General features: G+C 39.7%; 1 protein-coding gene across 2 annotated transcripts in view; it reads left to right on the forward strand.

The window, feature by feature from the left end:
• ITGA1 (integrin subunit alpha 1) overlaps positions 1-16,694 on the forward strand; it is a 131,104-nt gene that overhangs the window by 45,129 nt on the left and 69,281 nt on the right. For both annotated transcript variants that reach the window (XM_075183947.1, XM_075183936.1), the window contains exons 5-8: positions 603-717; positions 803-930; positions 4,626-4,774; positions 11,813-11,963. In XM_075183947.1, the coding sequence (XP_075040048.1) occupies positions 603-717; positions 803-930; positions 4,626-4,774; positions 11,813-11,963 (543 nt within the window). The remainder of the gene's footprint in view (positions 1-602; positions 718-802; positions 931-4,625; positions 4,775-11,812; positions 11,964-16,694) is intronic.

Below are 16,694 nucleotides of genomic sequence, written 5' to 3' on the forward strand. Positions count from 1 at the left end.
TAATGTGCAACCGTTAACTGCTTCATCGGTACTCAATCTTTTTTCAGATGGGGCATTTATTCTGAAACCCAGAAATCTGCAGTCCCCAATGGAAAATATTTGTTATCTAATAATCAGAAAACCCTAAAACTAGATTCAAATGTTGATAGACTGTATTCTCATGAATATTGTATACTCCCAATAATCAGGACTGCTCCAATACCTAGACCATGACCTATTGGAAAGTGGGGGATGGCATCACCTGAATGCAGATGTAATTAGGAATATAAGTTGGCGTTACCTCTATATATGTGGTAAGTGGGAGTGCTGGTGCGCTAGGAGAATTCAGTGCCATTACTGGGCCCCTACCCAAACTTTACTATGGGGCCCAGCAATGCCCAGTTCCACCCCTGTTACTTGGTAAATATACATACAGTACATCCCAATATTATAAAAGCAAAAATCAGGAAAAAACAGGCGTCATTCTGACAGGCTGCGCCCTTTTGGAGAAGATCAGAAACTGTCCCTGCTCTACCAAAAACTGAACAATTGGGGGGGTATGACTGATACTTTTCTCAGACTGTATAAAGAAATATTATTGAGCTTTTGTTCTTCTCTCCAAGGCATGTGGACCTCTCTATGCGTACAAGTGTGGAAGCTTACACTATACAACTGGAATCTGCTCAAATGTCAGTTCTACATTTCAAGTTTTAAACTCCATTGCACCAGGTGTACAAGGTATGGTATAACATATTGTAAGTTGTCAACAATAAAACTACCACGGTCAATTATCTTACCTACTGTATGAACAATTTATTCACAGAATGCGTGACTCAACTAGATTTAGTGATCGTACTTGACGGCTCTAACAGTGTCTATCCTTGGCAAAGTGTGACTGAATTTTTACAAAAACTTTTTAAAAAAATGACTATACACCCGACTCAAACGCAGGTAAATATACTATTTTATATTTCACTTAAATAGCGCTATGTACATGTAAAGTGAATGACAAATAAAGTTATTCATTTATCTAGATTTGTGATACACATTAAGTAAACCAGAGCTAACACAACAGTTTGGCTAACAAGGGGGTAGTAACTGTCTAAATAATGGTAGTTATTAGCTACAAATTAGGAAAATAATTTGACAAAGTTTAAGAATCTGTGAATTTTAGTTTTGCGGCCAATAAATCATACATCGAGTCGGAAAAAAAATAAAACAAAAGTTTCTTTCAAAGTTGTTTTTGAACATATTTTAAAATAACAACATACTATATTATTTATACCCTTAAAACATACTTATAAATGACTTTTTTTTATTTCAACCAGTAATAAGAGGTTTGCACTACAATTCACTGAATATAGAACTATTGTCCCAATATAATGAATCATTCCGCTCACCGAATAGCAGGAGATATACTCATATTGGGTGTTTACCATGTTATAGGGTGGGACAGGAGCATCAATAGGGCAGCACGGTGGCTTACTGACTAATGACCTCTGCCTCACAGCACTGGGTCATGAGTTTGATTCCTGACCATGGCCTTATCTGTGTGGAGTTTGTATGTTCTCCCCCTATTTGCGTGGGTTTCCTCCGGGTGCTCCGGTGTCCTCCCACTCTCGAAAAACCTAATAGTAGGTTAATTGGCTGCTATCAAATTTACCCTAGTCTGTGTGTGTGTGTGTTGGGGAATTTAGACTGTAAGCTCCAATAGGGCAGGGACTGATGTGAGTGAGTTCTCTGTGCTTTGCTGCGGAATTAGTGGCGCTATATAAATAGCTGTTGATGATGATCAATAACTGCCTTAATGTGATTGTGGGATTTTCTTCTCAGGTTAGCAACATTTTAACTTGTAGCTTACAGATCAATTAAAGTAAACATCTTGTATCAGTAATAACAAATATTTAAAATTCTCCTTATACTGCTAGACCATGAGGTTCAAGTTATACAGTTAGACTTGTACAGTACTCGTAGGCAAGGCAGGGGCGGATCTAGGCAACTGCTCTACCCGGGGCGATTTTAGGGGGGGGGGGATTTAGGCCCCGCCCCCTTTCTAATTTCTATGGCTGCTGACGGCTGCACACTGTGCAGGTCCGTTCAGCATTGGCAGTGTGTTGTCCCGCTGCTCTGATTGTGTTTAAAACACAATCAGAGCAGCCGGGCAGCACACTGTCAATGCTGAACGGACCTGCACAGTGTGCAGCCGTCAGCAGCAAGCCCCAGCTAGGGGGGTGATCGCCCCCCCCCCCCCCCCTGGATCCGCCACTGAGGCAAGGTTTGCATATAAACGTAGCAAAAATACAACCCCTACTGAATCATGCTCTAGCTGTGTCTTTCACCTACTCACTTGTCCCACGTATCCCAGCAACATCATATTAAACAGAACATGCTTAAACGGATACAGAGTAAATGTATAAACACTCAGATAAATATATATGTTTATACATTCATTCATTCTTGACTTGTTCGGGTTCCCTGGCTGAGTATGAGCACATAGCCATATGGTTATAGAAGCAATGTATTATTAAATTATACATTTAGATCTTTTCTGCAAAGCAAATTGCATTACATATGTAATAAGCCATCATATAAGCATGCTTGTACTGCATTCAGATAATAATAATAATAATGTTACATAATAATTTTATAATAAATAATATGATAATTATCTGATAGTAAACTAATAATGTACATTACAACATAGGTAAAAATTTCAGAAGCTGATCAAAAATAAAGATATTTGAGAGCAGAGTGCACTGTACAAGCCTGTGTTCTTTACTACTCCAGATGACGTCATTGGAAGATGTACGAGATTAAATGAAGCAGAATCCAAATGGATAAAAGCAGGCAGTTCTTTTACCTAACTTTATAGAACTGCACAGAGGAACCTCAGTGCAAAAAGTGCAACGAGCTCACATTCCCCCGGTGTAACCAGGCTATTGATTAAGGAGTACTTTAAGGACATTTACACACATTAGAGGGCACTTAGTTTAAAAATCACACTTTAGGGGTTACTTGTTAAGCAATTACCTATTACACAGGGGAAAAAAAGAAGCATGAGATCCCCTGTTTTATATAATGCTATCCACATGTTTCAATCTGGACATTTAACCAGAATGCTGAATGATCTGTTAGCCCATTGGCCACATTATTGTAAACCCGCAGATAACAACGTAAAGTTAACCAAACGTTCAGTATTACAGTTAAATGATATCATTTGATTTTGATTGAACTCTGCAAAGATCTGTGTTTGCAAGATATGTAAGCAGGCTGGTTGAAAGTCAGATTGGATGAATTGATAAAAATGTATCTTAATTTAATCAAATTGTTGTGTATATTCTGCAATTGTACAATTCTTCACTGCGGTGCTCATATTCTCTCAAGGTAATATTTTTGCTTTTGTAATTAAATTATCAACATCATTTATTTATTTATATATATATAGCACCACTAATTCCACAGCTCTGTACAGAGAACACATTTACATCAGTCCCTGCCCCAATAGAGCTTATAGTCTAAATTATTATTGAATCTCATACAAATTCAGTGTAGCATATGTACAGAAATTGCAAATCAAAGATACAATCTATTATAAAAAAAATGTAATTGTGCTGTAAAAGAATGTACAGTGTGTAGTTATTTAAAAGGTTTAATTTCCAATTCAAGGTTGGCCAACCACCTCACACATGTGCAGTGATTGGCTGACTTTATTTTAGGCTAGATTGGATCCAATGGTATTGGACCTCGCACATATAGAAAATAGCTACTAACTTTACAGTTTTCAGCCAATTGGATCACAAATTACCAAAGTGGTAAATTGAGCTGCAATAGTGTGGCCAACATAATTCAGCATCAGATTTATCTGGATATGACTAAAATACACTAAAGGGCTCACTGTGTATGTTCCCATAAACTTCTCAACAACCTTAAAAATTCTTAAACATTTGCATTCAAATAAACACACGGAGTCATGTATAATTTGCTAAAAAATGGAAGGACTTTTATTATTATTTGAGTATTAAAACTAAAACCTATGGTGGCGGAGCAAAGGCACTGTGAAACAGCTCCCAAGCTGATACAACAAGAACAAGTGGGGACTGGCGCAAACCACTGTACGTCCACTAACCATGGGGAACACATCCCAAACTATCATGCGCTGAATTGGCGTCAGAGTGACTGCCCCTTTTAAACTCACACTGCCCTCCCTCACCGAGCCGAAAGGGACCCTCCTCACCGAAAGACCAAAAAAAGAAGTTACTGGTGCCTCTAAGGGGACAGTGACCTGCGGCCAACTACCTGTGTGCCCACTAATCAGCCGCTGAATGCAGTGCCTTCCTACCACAAACCTTAATGAACAAAATACTTAAACTAAGGAGTGGGTGGGTGTGATCTCGTGCTGCAGAGTGAGACAAACCAGGAAGTACAGTCTGCTATATTCAATCCAGGACCCTCCCACAGAAACTACCATTGGTCGGGCCCCACCCGATGTTAACCCCTTCAGGTAAGTGTTCAGCCTGTTACAAACACTGTCGCCCTTTAAGTGCGTTCATCCTAAAAGCCTCATTTGTCATTTAGCAAGTAGTTAAAAAATGTGTTACAACATTATAGTGGAACACTGACTACCATGCACTTATTTGTCTTTTTAGGTTGCCATAGTTCAATATGGAGAAAATGTAACTCATGAATTTAACTTGAATACACACTCGTCAACAGAAAGTGTACTAGAAGCAGCGAGCAAAATAAAGCAAAGAGGAGGCTCTCAGACCCTGACAGCTCTTGGCATCAATACGGCAAGGTACATAATGATTATTTATATATGTTATATATACATGCGCAGTAAAGTGTCTTGCTGGGCACTCACTTGCAAAAATAAAATTTCACGTTGATGGAAACTATATCAAAATGAGCTTACAGTGGTGGAAAGTGCATATATATATATATATATATATATATATATATATATATATATATATATATATATTTCAATACTTAGAGCACTGTGCCAAGTCCCCCTTCCCCACATATACATACTTTTTATTGCATTGTGTGCTCCCATGTCTGGAGCATGACACATAGGGACATTCCTTTCCTAATGCCCTGTTAACAGGACAATCATATGGGTATGTGTAGGAGCTGTTTGTCACCATAGTTGCCATTTGAGACTTTCAGTTTGACTTTGATCAAAGTATTGACACGGATTGGTGGGGAAAGTTGCCTGTATTATGGCTGTCTGAGGACATCCGCACACCCGCATACACCGACACCTAGCCAGGACTGTTATAGTCGTGGTCGACCACTGCATATCGTTTCAACAAATTGTATTTCTCTTTAGAGGTGTTATATGGTTAATAATCAGTTTTCATACAGCTAATCAGTTTTCACCTTTCAGTGCTGATAGTTCAGCCATGATGCAGTAATGCTTTGTGGGCAATCAGCATGTCTGGATAAACTTGATCGTGTGCATCTCTACAGCTTGGATCTCATCTCCGGACCAGGTTTTTTCTGCACTTCTTTACAATGTGAAAGGAAGAAGAGTGGTCCATTACGAATTCTGGGAAAAGCAGAAAAGGCAACGTGCTTTTGCATAATAAAAACTGTCTGCTACACCAATCTGTGGAAGCCTTGGCTGGTTAATCGTCCCATGTTGCCAGGTCCCTACACAAGTGTAGACCGAATGTATGACCACTTGTCTCATTGTTAGAGGGAATTGACATCATCCGACCTGTCACTCTGTAGCTGGACCATTTCTAAGACATAACAGACATGCAAATCACGAGGTAAAAGTCAAAACCATACATCAAATACCAACCTACCGTCTGGATCAATGTCCATCTTGTCCAAATTCTTGCCATTCAATTCAGCTTTTAAGAACCATTAAAAGTTTGCTGATCTTGGCAAGTTGAAGGATACCTTCTTGGAGACGATAATGAAGTCTGCCAACTGATCCAATTCTGTGTTGTTTAGGTTGAGGACCTTTAAAAGAGTGGCTACATGCTTTCAAAGCTTCGTGGAAGATAGTGTTTGGGGATTTGACAAGGCAACTAGACTGGCAAATATACAGACATTTTGGGTAGCTACTCAGAGTCTTCATGCTACTCTGCAAGATGGTCCATTGTGCCTTGCAGTGCTGGTGTCGGCAGGATGGGGTCTTTTCTCCCTCATTTTCCCCAGGTTTCAATCCATGTGAAATCCTGGCAGAGCTCATTCTCAAGCTCGGAAAGCGCTAGGGCAACATCTCTGTGGAGATCTGAAGTGTCTCTTGGAGAGAAGGTAGTCAACAGCATCTTGGAAACTTTCACTTCCCTTTTTCGGTTGGAAAAGATCACCTGTGCCAGGGGGACTTTTGCAAGCAATGCTCAGTTCTAAAGGTAAGGATCAGTGGAAAATGTCTTTGGTACGCTTTCTGTTTCTCATAGAGATACAAGTGCATCTTTTTCACATCTTCAGTGAAAGGCAAGAACTGAGACATGTTCCACTATGACTCCTTAAGAGTTTTTAAGGCATTTTCATTTTGCGTGCATTTTCAACCGCAGCTATACAGCCCTCCCTCATCGCTCAGCAATCCACAATGCTTAATATGTTTTGCAAGCCATGGCTGATCTTCCGTGCCAGTGAGGATGTCTCAAATGTACCTGTCTCCTCGTCATAGCCAGCTACCAGCTTCACTGTATTAACTACATGCAGAAAGTTTGATGGTGTGGTAGAGTCTTCCATCCTCTTCAAAGGAGTAGCTCTTCTGGCCTGTAGCAATAGGCTGGCCATTTCTCTAAGCTTCTGATGGATGTTCTCATTTTTGTCAACATCTGAACCAGTCTGGTTGAAGAGATGCTGCCCCATCTGCATAATGCATCTGTCATTTTTGACTGTGAGTATTATTTCATCTGGGGTCATGTTGCACAAGAGTCTTCAAAAGCCTCCACTGATGTCAGGTGGAACAAGCTGAGCAAAGGCACACAGAGACTGTTTTTGCTAGGTTTGGCTTTGTTGACCCTTTGGTTTAGCTTTACATCTCTTCATTTGTAACCATAGATATTTTCTTGGCAGGAGGCACAGTGAATGAAGCCTTCTGCAACTATCTCTTTGTCTGGATGTTGCATGGAATCACAAGGCTGCATCCTGCCTTTATCACCTTAGCATTGTGTGGCAAAGTTGCCTCTATCCCAAAGATGTGCAAGTTGCATGTACCTTTATTTTGAGTGTTTGGGAAATTTCATGGCCTACTTCAATCTCATTACAGTTAACATGCTGGATTTGCCGGGCTATTTTTGCGATGAGCTTCTCGCAGTAAGGCAGTACTGCTTTTTGCTATACACCCTGTTGCCATCACTTTTTTGGGAAAGTGTTTGGATGGAGAACGCATGATCTTTTTGGCCTTCTGTGTTAAAAAAAATTGCTGCTTTCAAGTTAAGAATCATTTTGCATAGAACCTGCCTCTGTGTTCCTTCACTTTGTTCCACTGCCCCACAATGGAGCATCACCGCTTCTGTTACTGGTGTCTGAACCACTCTCCTCTGAAGGGTCAGGAACATACTCATTTACACTGCTAAAGTCAAAGTAACTACTGGGCTGTGTCATATCCCACTGTAATACATTTTTGGCTGACGTTTTATATACGTCTTTGATTGGTTAAAAGTTTGGGAATTGATTCACCAAAAATTTAACTCTTGAAACAAAATGTCAAATCGTTATACCAACCAATATGCAAAATTTTTGCTCATCGGTGATCCCAAGTTATGCTTACAGTCCTTTCGTATCTTCCCATGGTTCAATCAAACTCTATATCAGGTCTTCATGACGTAGACACAAAAGCAGGTGCAGTCACACAAGTTTCTTTTGCACTGTGTTTTGATCTGCTTGTATTTAATCCAGTTGCTTAATGTTTAATCTACCATGTCCCACAGGTGTCAACATAGATAAGAGTCTTAGGGGTATATTTACTAAACTGCGGGTTTGAAAAATTGGAGATGTTACCTATAGCAACCAATCAGATTCTAGCTATCATTTATTTAGTACATTCTATAAAATGAAAGCGAGAATCTGATTGGTTGCTATAGGCAACATCTCCACTTTTTCAAACCCGCAGTTTAGTAAATCTAGCCCTTAGTGCCTTTTGTCAATGGACAGTAGTACTTTTTTGCATTCACATGATGGTTTGCAATATGTTTGTAAAGCCAGGATCCACCCTCTTGTGTGACATGACTCATTTTAAAAGTGTTCCATTGTAAAATTATAGTGTTCCATTATAGAATACATAAACTGCCAGCAAAGTTAAACACATCTAAATATAAAGATCATCTCCTACAAGCAACTTGTAATGTTCTTATAGCCTTCTGTCATTGCCACTAATTCTTCCCTACAGTGCTTCTCAGATGGAAAATATTCCAAACTATTCTAACTATATTTCCTCTATTCTATCTCGTGACTGAAACAGAGTAAAGTAAATATCATATAATAAATCTTTTAACTGTACAACTCACATAGCCAAATATGGAACTTAACACGTTATGAGTCCCTCTTGAATTATGATGCTTGCTATATGGACTGTCATCGTGGAATGTTAAGATGGCTAATTGGAATTACCTCAGGATGAGTTATTCCAGACTGATGTATGACAGATTAAGCTTCTTAAACAGTATACAGTATACAATATATATTTTCTTTAGTCATGACCAGGTGGAAATACTGAGAGTGGAAATAGCTGATCTAACACCGCGTCACAAAATTCTTACTGAGGAAAATTGCTTCGGACTTATTTTAAGTGATAGATATAGAATGAGACGGCTTATTTTAGACCACTTTATGCAGAAAATTTCAGGACAAATGGAGCAGAAAAAATAAAGAAAATATTGAGTACTGATAATATATCATTGCAATGTCTTCACAGACAGATATAAAATTTAATTGATTATTAAATGAATAGTAGTTAAAGTAAAACAGAAGTGACAGCTCAAGGCAGGTATATATCAGCCAGGTATAAAGCAGACCAACTGGAAACAAGGGACCCCTGTTATTTAGGAATATCTTGGTAAAATGATTTCCTGGTTAAAGGCATTGAAGTGTTGGCTGAAAGTAACATCTAGAAATACCTGTTACCCCCAGAGGTCTACCAGGAAGAATAAAGGGTGTAAACATTGTCTGCTGTAGACCATATCGAGGTCCAGAGATCGGGAGACATTTTGAACCGGTTTGAAAACCAATCGAATTTCACTGGTTCGATGACCCTAATCATGTTTGTGATACCAGTCATCTAGAATATCAAAATAACGTTTTTAATTAATATAAAAGTATTTCATTTTTTTTTTTTAAATTAAACTGCAATCACAACTGCTCTTCTATGTTTGTTAATAAAAGAACTTATTTAAATAAAGAATTAATTTGAATTGAGGGAGTGCAAACCGGATTGCATAAAGAACTGGCTTGAACATTGTCGAACAGACTCAAACTTTGTTGAACATGCTCAAACCTGTTTGACATTCTTGATTTTTTTAACCAGTTCTAAAATTCAAGAAATTCCTACGCATTTAAGTAATAGAATAGCTAAAAAAAAATGTTTTTGGCACTTGCTAATTATACGTGTGCACTTGGAAAAAAATTCCACCCATCTGTCATTCGTTTATGTTTGACCACTGTTGCTGAAGTTAGAGCATAGTATAAAGTGCTGAGGGTCAGGAGTGAAGTGATGGCTCCATACTTTTAAAAAGATGAGGGGCAGTCAGAATGGAGTTGAGCCCCAGGAAGCACAGTGACTACCCCTCCGCCAGCCTGCGTGGGACCTAGAGAGAGCCTCTGTAACACGGAACTTGAGTCCAATGTCTCAGACTCTGAGATTAGCAGGTTTACCGCGGGGTGGAACACTGACAGGTATATCATACAAGTAGATGTGGGTGGGATTGGGATAGGAGGGGGAAGGAGGTAAAGGAGCCAACATGCAATATCAAAAATTTGGTTACCTTGAGCAAGCTTCCCACCTGTCAAGATAACTCCCTGGAATGACAGGTGGGCAAGGTCCATGTTTTTTTCCGTGTAATTAATAAATACTTGTTTTTCTATTGATTCACTTTCCATGTACAATATATCTCTGTCCAATTTCCCTGTACTACAATTCTTATTGTATTAACTAGAAATCTAAAGTGATAACAGATTACTCTGTGCATTAGACAGGGTAAAATAACTTTGCTTTTTTTGCTTTTGATTTTCAATATTAAACAGAGTCTCATCGTAATATCACTTTGCACATGAGAATTTCCTACATGTTCTACGGCAAACTTAAAAATTACAAGTAGCCATTAAAGGAAAGTGATAAGGTTAATTTATGAAACTGCAAACCCACAGTGCAAATGCACCAATTTAATGGCAAAGCGCAGGACTAAGATAAAGGCGCCTGCACATGCAATAATTTGCACCAACTGATGGGAGAAGTTAGGCGGAGCAGGGGCCTTCCTGCTGAGTACAGATTACAATCATGAGTGGTCCTACTTTTAAACCAAAATGCAAAAATGTGATGTGGGAAGATAATATTTAGATAATAAAAAGGGGTATTAATGGAGGATCTTAGCTTTGCAGTGGGTCACACAGTCGTTTTCTTCCCACAAAAGGACTTCATTTTCTCCCTACTTCTGACATGCCAGACATCGGAGTCTTGTCCTATACTTCCAGCTGCACTTCTGCGATATAGAGGAAAACGATGCATTTCGACCAATGTAATAAAAACCTTATTTTCAGGTGTATCGGCAAACCTGCAAAGCTAGGGGCTGATTAACTTTCCATGGGCAGTTCCAAAGACCAGGCTGTGGGGATGCACCTTGAAATGCATTAGATGAACAAATAGACAGACTTGCGAAAATAAAGAAGCAACCTGTGTCTACATTTTTTGTGGTTTATAAATAACCCTATGTAACAGTATTTCCCCTATAGGACAGTATATCTGGTAGTGGTCAGAAGCAATATATATATATATATATATATATATATATATATATATATATATATATATATATATATAGTGTGTCCTCTATAAGAGTGCTATATGTGGGCATTAGTATTTTGGCACAATACTTTATAGGAGATGTCTAGTCTGTGGTTAACTGGAATCGTACATGCTTTCTGCATGTAAATGACCTTTAATCTATTATAGTGACTTAGGGAAGAACTGTGGTTACCCATTGCCTGGTTCATGTCCATTTTATGGATGTGTGCCCGGTGACGTGTCTTTAATTTACCAGCTGTGCTGCTGTTCAATAAGTTGCAAGACCACCTTCACTGTATGACTTGACAGAGCACTTGTGATAACCAACCACCTTCCACCTACACCTAGGAACAAAACCAATTAGAAACAAAAAACTTCTATATAAGTCAATAACACCTCTTCACCATCATAAAACTCTAAACCAGCTCAGGATGTGGTTTTTACTGCTGTTGGTTGTTACATATATTTATATTTGGATTGATATAGATACAGGAAATCATGTTTTATCAATTTAGCAGAAATTATGTCACTAAACTTTTAAGAAACATATTCAAATGTATTTATTATAAAGGTCTGACTTGAAAAGTTTGTCTGTGTCTCTGAAATAAAATCATGCCCATCGTGCTTATCCTAATCACATTTACGTTAAGACAAATTCTCCAGCTCACAAACTGCCTAAGGTGTCATGTGGACCCACTGAGACCATGTGGAGCACAGACTGAGAGATAGATAGTGGAAGGAGCAGGGTCTCCCAACAGAGAAAAGTAGTGATCTGAGGTTCCTGACAAATTCAGGCAGGAATTGTGTGATGTCAGGTGTAGCTCTATTAACAAAGCTCATACATGCAACTTGTTTTGTATATTTCAGGGAAGAGGCTTTTAGTGAACCAAGAGGGGCACGGAGAGGGGTAAAGAAAGTTATGGTGGTTGTAACAGACGGCGAGTCACATGATAATTACCTGCTGAAAAGCGTGAATGACAAATGTGAAGAAGAAAGCATTGAAAAGTATGCAATTGCTGTGAGTATTTTCTCTCTAGATCTATCTATCTATTTATCTATCTATCTCATATCGGTTATCTATCTCATATTGTTTATCTATCTATCTTCTATCTATCTATCTTCTATCTTTCTATCGCATATCTATCTATCGCATATCTATTGCATATCTATATCTAACTATCTATCTCATGTTTATCTATCTATCTCATATTTATCTATCTATCTTCTATCTATCTTCTATCTATCTATCTCATATCTATCTTTCTATCTATCTATCTATCTATCTATCTATCTATCTATCTATCTATCTATCTACTGCATATCTATCTATTGCATATCTGTTGCATATCTATCTATCTATTTATCTATCTCATATCTATCTATGTATGTTTTATCTATCTTATATCTATCTCATATTTATCTATCTATCTATCTATCTATCTATCTATCTATCTCTCTATGTATTGCATATCTATCTATCTATCGCATATCTATTGCATATCTATCTATCTTCTATCTATCTTCTATCTATCTATCTCATATCTATCTATCTATCTATCTATCTATCTATCTATCTATCTATCTATCTATCTATCTATCTGTGTACTGCATATCTATCTATTGCATATCTATTGCATATCTATCTATCTATTTATCTATCTCATATCTATCTATGTATCTTTTATCTATCTTATATCTATCTCATATTTATCTATCTATCTATCTATCTATCTATCTATCTATCTGTGTATTGCATATCTATCTATCGCATATCTATTGCATATCTATCTATCTATCTATCTATCTATCTATCTATCTATCTCATATCGTTTATCTATCTATCTTGTATCTATCTGTCTCATATCTATCTATCTATCTATCTATCTATCTATCTATCTATCTATCTATCTATCTATCGTGATGTACAGCACTGGTTTGTGGGGGTACAGCAAAATAACAATACGATGATTGCGAATGTGAAATAAAAGTGGGACGGTCCCTACTCCTGAGAGCTTACAATCTATCTTTACATCTACAGTTTTGGAAAGTGAGACTCATTTTATTTTGTATTTGTGTGAGAAGTGATAGTTTTCTGTTTGTCTCCAAACCAGGCCGCCAGGCCGCAGATGTAGACTTTTAGCCAACAGTGATTACAGTATTACATGAGAACTATTAAGCAATTCCAAAGTTAATAGTAGATTTATTGAGAATTTAAAAGAGAACTATTAAAATAGTAACTATGCTTAAGCCAAAATAGAATAATTATTACAGTTAATTTTATTTCCTTAAAAGACTTCATGGCAGCCGTAACAACCGGGTTAGCTCTGTAGTCAGCTGAATAAAAACAGTTAAACTAAACACCCCCCTCCCTGGAATGCATATAAAGTCACTCTTCCCTTTGGTGTCTTTGAGAATTTAAGCGCACATTGTTGGCAAATACGGTAGACATCTCCTACCCCATAGATGTGCAAGGAAAAATGAGCAGAGATTGCTATGAAATCTCTGTGCGCGTAGTGTCTCTGAAAATGGCTAATTGAGTTCCCCCCTAAATGTCAGTCATACAAACGCTACAATCCCTAGGTCTTGAAGGCACTGTCCTATCCTGGTTCTCATCCTGCCTATCTAATCGCTCTTTCAGTGTTAATTTCTCTGGATCCACCTCTGCTCCGCTTCCTTTATCAGTTGGAGTTCCACAAGGCTCAGTCCTAGGTCCTCTGCTATTCTCTATCTACACCACTTCTCTTGGAAAACTAATAAGCTCCTTTGGATTTCAGTATCATCTCTATGCGGATGATACACAAATTTATCTATCCTCTCCTGATCTTTCACCATCTGTGTTGTCTCGCGTTACTGACTGTCTTTCTGCCATTTCATCTTGGATGTCTTCTCGCCAACTCAAACTCAATCTTTCAAAAACTGAATGTCACGGGCACTAGGAGTCTTTACCCAGGGATCACCAAATGGTAGGCTTACCAGAGCAATGTAGATGGTAATAGGGTACTCTGGTAGCTGGGTGATCACGGAACATGAAATGATGGCCGATGAGATGCTCAGGAAAGTCTATGACTAGCAACACTGGTAATAATGAGGTAATGATACACAAGGAACTGTATGGACAAGGACACGTGAAGGTAGTCAGTGGTCTGCGATAGCAAGTTGTACCACTGCTATAGTGAGGAGGAATGTCCAACAGAAACAAGGAGGTGATGAGAGTCAGCGGTCTGCGGGTAGCAAGTTGTACCGCTGTCTGAGTGAAGGAATGGAATCCAAGTGGAGGTATCCAGGTAGTCAGTGGTCTGCGGTAGCAAGTTGTACCACTGCTATGTGAGAGGATAATGGAACAGGTGATACCGGAAACAGGGATCAGTGGTCTGACATCAGCAAGTTGTACCACTGAATATATATGTGAGGAGGTGCACGGGGGAAGACTGCAACACAGGATATACACAGGCACCTTATACACGATCCACAGTAATATGCACAATATAGATATATATATATGTAAATGACTGATCAGGTCTGCAATCTAGAAAGTCTCTTGAAGTAGTCCAGCACAATGATAACACAGTCAATGATGGCAATAGACTCAGCGGATAGCAGACTCCAGAGAGAACCAAACACAGTCCAGCAAGATATGCAATACACAGCACAGTCAATGAGAAGTATGCATACCGTGGTTCAGCAGTAGCAGTCAGATGGGATTGCAGCGGTACCTGAGCGGCTGGAGGCCGGCTGGATAGAAAGTCCCTGGATAGGTGAAGCAGCGGTCTAGCAGGTGCAGCGCACAGGTGAGTAGACCGACAGGGACACGAATCCACAGGAGTCAGCAACACGTGGAACTGGACTCATAGGAAACCCAGGAGAATGGAGATGATCCAGCAGAGGGTAGTAGGAGAGATACAAATCCAATGCTGACAGGAGGGTAGAGACCAGTGGAACACGTGAAGGCGTGGAGAGTGGATCAGCAGGAGATGGACGATAGCGCTGACCACAGCGGCAGGACTCAGCGGCACACGGAGGTAACCAGTAGCAACCACAGGAACCAACAGCGATGGGAAACAGGAGTGCAGCGCAGGGCAGGAGCTGTAGATCACGAAGTGTAGCAGATGGTAATGAAAAGCGGCAGTCTCGAGGAAGTCACAGCAAAGATGAGATGAGAGTGTAGTGCACGGAGGCAGCGGATAGTAATCAGCTGGCAGTCACGATGTTGAACACAGGCGAGTTGCAAGCAGGAGACTGTAGTGCACAGAGGCAGCGGATAGTAGTCAGCTGGCAGTCACGATGTTGAACACAGGCGAGTTGCAAGCAGGAGCCTGTAGTGCACAGAGGCAGCGGATAGTAGTCAGCTGGCAGTCACGATGTTGAACACAGGCGAGTTGCAAGCAGGAGACTGTAGTGCACGGCGGCAGCGGATAGAAATCAGCAAACAGACTTGATGAGAAGCAGGTGAGTGAGGTAAAAGCTGGAGTGCACGGAGGCAGCGGATAGCAATGAGCAAACAGTCACATTGATATAAAATAACGTTGAAGTGGTGTAGAAGACTGTAGTGCACGGAGGCAGCGGATAGGAATCAGCAAACAGTCATGATGATACAGTTGATGGTGGAAGTGGTATGGAACCACAGTAGTAGAAGTGGTTTGGAAACCACAGGAATCAGCAGCGCTGAATACACGAGTAATACAGGAACACCTTCAGAGACTCATGAGGAATGAGACTCCAAGATCAGGCAACGTGGTGGTGACCACAGGTGCTTAATATAGGGAGGTTGCCTGATCTGCCAATTAAGTTAAAGGAGTATACACTGAAGTATAGAAAAGGGCTGCGCATGCGCAGACCCTCAGGATGGCGGACGGCCACGGTTCCTAAATGTCCGGGAAGAGGCACTCACGGTCCGGTGAGTGACACTGAATTAATAATATTCCCACCCAAAAACAGAAGCTTCCTGCCTAACATTTCTATTTCTGTCGATAACATGACCATAAATTCCACCCCGCAAGCTCGTTGCCTAGGTGTAATCCTTGATTCACAACTGTCGTTTATTCCCCACATCAACTCTATATCTAAATCATGTTGCATACACCTAAAGAACATTTCCAGAATACGCACATATCTGACACAAGACACCGCAAAAACATTAATTCATGCACTCATCATCTCCCGCATCGACTATTGCAATTCTCTCCTTACTGGTCTTCCCAAAGTCAGAACCCCTACAATCTATTTTGCACGCAGCGGCTAGACTGATTTTCCTTAACCGTTATTCCTCTGCTGAGCCATTCTGTCAGTCTCTACATTGGCTGCCTGTATTTCAACGAATCCAATATAAAATTCTTCTACTAACATACAAGGCCATCAACAAAATTGCACCGACATACATTTTCTCACTTGTCTCGAAATATCTCCCCACTCGACACCTCAGTTCTGCACAAGATCTACGTCTCTCCTCCACTCTCATCACATCCTCCCATTCTCGGTTACAGGATTTTTTCCGGGCTGCACCTACTTTGTGGAATTCCCTCCCACGCACAGTAAGACTTTCCTCTAGTCTTCAAACCTTCAAGCGTTCACTCAAAACCCACCTCTTCAGACAAGGTTATGATATTCCTCAACCATCATCTTAATTTCCCTAGATTACCCTATTACCATCCTCTACACTGCTAACGCAAGACAACAACCTTCTGACCAACATTGCAACACACATAGCCCACTCAGTACTTTTACCTTTGCAGTCTGGCTGGTCCATTGTGCA

The sequence above is a fragment of the Mixophyes fleayi genome, chromosome 1, assembly GCF_038048845.1.
Source record: "Mixophyes fleayi isolate aMixFle1 chromosome 1, aMixFle1.hap1, whole genome shotgun sequence".
In the NCBI taxonomy this organism is placed as follows: Eukaryota; Metazoa; Chordata; class Amphibia; order Anura; family Limnodynastidae; genus Mixophyes; species Mixophyes fleayi.